This window comes from Camellia sinensis, chromosome 6 (genome assembly GCF_055761805.1).
Source record: "Camellia sinensis isolate YWXY chromosome 6, ASM5576180v1, whole genome shotgun sequence".
In the NCBI taxonomy this organism is placed as follows: Eukaryota; Viridiplantae; Streptophyta; class Magnoliopsida; order Ericales; family Theaceae; genus Camellia; species Camellia sinensis.
This window is the reverse complement of record NC_138966.1, coordinates 56,294,937-56,300,123: the sequence shown is the minus strand read 5'-3', so window position 1 is coordinate 56,300,123 and position 5,187 is coordinate 56,294,937. Positions and strand designations below refer to the sequence as shown.

Genomic DNA, 5,187 nt, shown 5'->3' with positions numbered 1-5,187 from the left:
TGAATAGATTAAATTATTTCTATATCTAATTAGATCATAATTAAGGTTCTAATCATCCTCATTCCATTGCATTCAAACTAAATCAAAGAACTATTCAATTAAATTAAAACCAAGGATAAAATAGTCTTTTTATCACTTTTTTTTTCCCCTATAAATACACCACTCCCCTCCTTATTTTTGAAATACAAAGACACCTAACACTTCTATATTTGGCTAAGAGAGAGAGGAAAGGAAGAAAGAGAGTTTTGGTGGTGGAGGAAGGGAAAAAAGTAAATAAAATTAAGCAAACACTTCACTAGGCATTTAAGTAAACCACATTTCCATCCTTCCTTCTATTTCCTCTTTCAAATAGATGTTCTTAGAGGTTTTAAACATTATTTTTATATGTGCTCTAATGGTGTTCTTGTATTAAAAATGAAAAGAGTTGAGTTTTGTTCCACCCATATTTGTGTTTTCTTTTAATAGACGTGAAACTATCTTTTTAATGGGAAACTTAATAAAAGTAATATTGGGTTTTCAATCATTAATGAAAACTTTATCAGATAATGACATATTGATTTCAAGTATTGATTTGATGGGATGTGTTCCCTATTTGGGAGTTAAGTTTTGTGCAATTGTATTTTCGAACCCTAATGTGGCACATGAGGTATTTTGCCTGCTTAACGGAATTGAGAAATATAAATGGTGGCAGTGAGGGTCTCACACAGGAAGAGTATCCCTAGAAACTTGTTCCCTTGGGGTAGACCGTAACGTCACCATTCAGGCATGTAACCTACGTGCGTGGACATCCTTGGTAATTGTGCGGTAAGCGTCGCATTGGTAATTGTTTAACCAAGGGGAAGTTAGAATTTCTCGTGGCTAATGTTAGCGGTTAGGTAGGAATGACATTCCACGGGGAGTTACCTAGAACTAACTTGATTAACCTTTATTCTTGAGAACTGAAATTTATTATAAGTTTTGCTTGATTATTACTTCTGCTATATATTGTGATCATGCCATTATTGTGTATTGGATTGAAAAAAAATGGGTGGGGTGTGTGTGTGTATTTATTGAGCATTCAAAACTCATGGCGTTTCATGGTAAGTATTGAAGACTATTAACCAGTCGAAGGCGAAGCTGAAGCATTTGAAGACATGTGGCTACCCTAGAAGAATTAGGAACTAGTTTTGTGAACGTGTTTTGAGATTGTAAGTGATAAATCTCCTATTGTATTTAAGGTATGATTTTGTAATTAATATATTTCTATACATATCTTTTATATTACCTATCCCTCATTTTCTCATTGGCTTATGTGGACCTTGTGTTAATACTGTTAGGATCAAAGACACCCAGAGAATTATCTCACACACACAGAGAACACAATATTTACGTGGTTCGGCCCAATGCCTACATCCACGGACAGAAATGAGAATTATCACTAAAATGGAGCAAAAATACAATTATAGAGGAGGAGATGAAACTCACTCAACTCACAGCTCTCACTCTCCAATTTCTGATGATACAAACCTCTCCTCACTCATCTCAATTTATAACCAAGAGAGGAGGAGTAGGTGAAGTGCTAGCCATAATTGGCCAAGGTAGTGCCACCCTCACTATCTTCCTTTAGTGAGTTGGTGTAGCCCTCCACCACCTTCTTTTACAACATGGTGCTACCTACACTATGTGAATGGTGGGCTCATTACCATGTGGGTAGTGGATGGAGCCAACAAATACCTTGTCAAGATCTATAAAAAATGTAGCTTTGCTACCTAAGATGGTTAGATTTTGAAGAGAGGCTACATCGACTCCTCCGATCATCCTGGGATCTTACTTGGTTATTAACCAAATGACTCATTAGTGAGATTTCCTGAATTTATAACTTTAGATAAACTATATATTTATTTGTTAATATATTCCTTTATATTTCCGATTTTTGAGATGTCACAAAAATTGTCCTTACACATAGCCTATTTCCACTATTTTGCAATTACTTTTTAACTTTTCACAGGTCATGCAATATTTATGAAAAGTAGAGGCTTCTCCCCAGTCCAAAATTGGCTTGGAGTGTGTTGTTAGGTCTCAGTGGGTCTGCCATGAAGCCCACATCAATAATCTAAATCATTAATGTATAAAGCTTATCGAGCATCTCATCCGTACAAAAAATCACATTGATCGAATATCGATAACCACTTGATCCTATCAAATTTGTATTAATGGTAAGTATGATTTTAAAAATAATTTTTTGACACAAATATGATCTGATCAAGTAGTCCTTGATATTCAATCGATGTGATTTTTTACAAGAATGAAGTACTGACAATTCCTACATATTGAACGTCTTAAATTATCGATTTGAGTTTTGTAGTATGTTCATGGAGGGCCAACAGCACCTCCAAAACACAATTGGAGAGAAGCCTTTTACATTATGAAACATCTCACTGATTTGAGATTAGTTGTTCTACATATAATTTAACTGCATTTTTTTCTAATAATATTGCTTTAAAAAAAATCAAATATGAATATATTCTAAGTAAATATTTATGTCTATTTAAAATAATAAAAAAAAACCCTTGTGCACGGTTGCACAACTAGTTTATAAGAATAAGTTTATGAATCTCACTTTAACCATCTCGAATTTATCTCAAATGAGAATGTGTCATTGAGATTAAATTTATATAATATGGAGTTTTTGTATAGAATAAATCTGAATTATAAATAATTTTATTTATAATTAAAATAATAATCACATCATGACCAACAACACAATAAATTATAATTAACACCACAATAAATCATAATCAAATTATACCTAACACATAATAAATCATAATCAAATATCATAAATATCATAACTGAACATATAGTACACATCTAAAATGAAACATCTATTAAAAATTTCCCAAAACATTTTACATAATGTATGCCCAAAATGGAGGGTCTAGTATAAAATGTATCCTAACATTTTACATGATGTGATATTGGTGTGAAATTTCATCAATTCAAATATGACATAACCGTTCAAAAACTAGCTCTCTTGACAGACGTTATAGTAACTGAAGAACCAACCTCCGTCTCAAACGAATCATAACGTAGAAACAACTCCACCAGCAACAACCTCGACACCATCACCACGAAGTCCTTCCCCGCGCATTGCTTGTTTCCCACCGTCGTGCTCTCGGTCTCCGGTCCATTCGACCACAGAACGTGCCTCAACATCTTCTCTCCCTCCTCTCCGACGAACCGGTCCGCCACAAACTCCTCCGGCCTCTCGAATATCTTCGGATCTTTAGTCGCAAATGGTTGGTACCCAAATAACATTTCCCCTTCTTTCACCTCAAACGCTGCGTCATGAGACTCTATCACCATGTCCCGTTTCGCTCGACCGTATTGTGATGGCACGGGCGGGTCAATCCTCAGCGATTCGTACACTACGGACTTCATCAACGGCATCTGTTCCATCCCGGCCATCGTCACTTTCCCGCCGTTGGATCTGACGGCTGATCGGATCTCCTCGGCGAGTTGGGTGTGGAGTTTGACTCCAGCATGGCCGATCCATTTGATCATGCTGGGGAAAAAGATTTTCATTCCGCCGAAGGAATTGAAGCACGTGGCGAATAAGAGATTGTGGCAAGCCTCTTCGCGGGAGAGGCCGATTTTCTCGGCTTCGTCGAGGATGGATGTTGACGAGTTGTAGAAAAAATCGTACAATCTTTGGTAGTCTTTTTTGATGAGTAGTGGAGGGAGAGGAAAAGTGTGGATGAGTAGCTCTTCCACCAACTTTGGGAGGCCAAGGGCTATCAAAGGAGCCAGTTGGAAAAATATCCATATGGCAATCAAATTGGGTCCGTCGAGTCCGAGTTTGGTATCGGCTGGGTTGGTCCCGAAGAGTGACCGAGCTAAGAAATTGAAAGAAGCCTGGTCATTGGCATCGCTAAATGCTGCTTTGCCTTTGCTTGCCAGTTCGGCTTCAAGGGTCTCGAAGAGGTCTGTGAAGCTCGAGTGGAACTCTGGTATCACTTTGTCTCGCCCTGATTTGAGTAGAAAGAACATGAGTTGCTTGAGCTTGGCATGCTTAGGCTCCGAGGGGTCCAGATAGGAGAGGACTCGGTAACCGCCGGTGAGTTCGGTGGAGGGCATGAAAGTCCCTGTGAAGAGGTCTTTCTTTTCGACTTTTGTGACGTCGAAGAGGACTGGGAAGCTCTTGCCGTCCAGAAGAACGACCACGTTGGGGTTGGAGGAAATGAAGGGACCAGGTGGCATGTTGGCTCTGAAAACTGTTGAGTGGTATTTTTCGCTTCGAGACTTGAAGAATTCGACTGTGCCTTGGTTGTAGAAGTAGTCGAGTCTGTCTTTGATGGGACCAATTAAGGGAGGACCATAGTTTCCTGGGATTTTCTGAATGGGAAGATTGGTGGGTTTAGAAGGAGGTTTCATTTTCGGCGTCGCCGGAGGAGGTGGCGCAGATGGTCTTTCGGATACGGAAGCATAGATTGGGTGGTGAATTGAGTATGGCTTTGATGATACTTTTGGAGGCCGTTGTGTCAAGAATTGTAGTTGCAGGGAAGGCAAAGCTAGAGAAGTAAAAGCCATTGCAGATTGGTAAGTGGATAGAGAGAATGTAGAAATGAAAATGAGGTATGGGATTTGAACAGTGACGAACAATGGGAATAATATGTACGTATATATAGTGGTGGGTCAAGTGAATTGTATATTCTAAAATTCTAATTCTTCACGGACGGAAGTGTCAAACTAATAAAACTAGTTGTTGAACCTGTTTCATAAGTCAAAAGTTATAATTTTTTTATAAAAATTATTAAAATTAAATTAGGGCAAACTTCATTTTACCTTTTTATAGTTTGGGTCATGTGAGATTTACTTCCTAAAGTTTGGAGATGACCCCATAATTCCATGCGGTTTGGGAACTGAAGTGGACCGTTAAACATTTCGTCGAACTTAACAAATGTGAAACACGTAGTATATATAAGGGATTTATATACTTATTTTCAAATTTTAATGGAAAAAATCACACATGCAATAAAATACAGTGAATTAAAGTGCACTTTGTCTGCCAAAAAAATGACGAAAATATCATTAGTTCACATATTTAAGTTACGTATATATAAGGATATTTTAATCTTTTTTGTTAAATTGTTACCTGGTCTAATAGTGCATTTTAGTCCACAAACTATGTGGGAGTTATGTGGTCAT

At 37.6% G+C, this 5,187-nt stretch overlaps 1 protein-coding gene across 1 annotated transcript; it reads right to left on the bottom strand.

Moving 5' to 3' along the window:
* Positions 1–2,796: 2,796 nt before the first annotated feature.
* Positions 2,797–4,636, bottom strand: LOC114284042 (allene oxide synthase 1, chloroplastic). Its single transcript, XM_028226917.2, has one exon. The coding sequence runs from the start codon at positions 4,567–4,569 to the stop codon at positions 2,998–3,000; it is 1,572 nt and encodes a 523-aa protein (XP_028082718.2). The 5' UTR covers positions 4,570–4,636; the 3' UTR covers positions 2,797–2,997.
* Between the last annotated feature and the right edge of the window lie 551 nt (positions 4,637–5,187).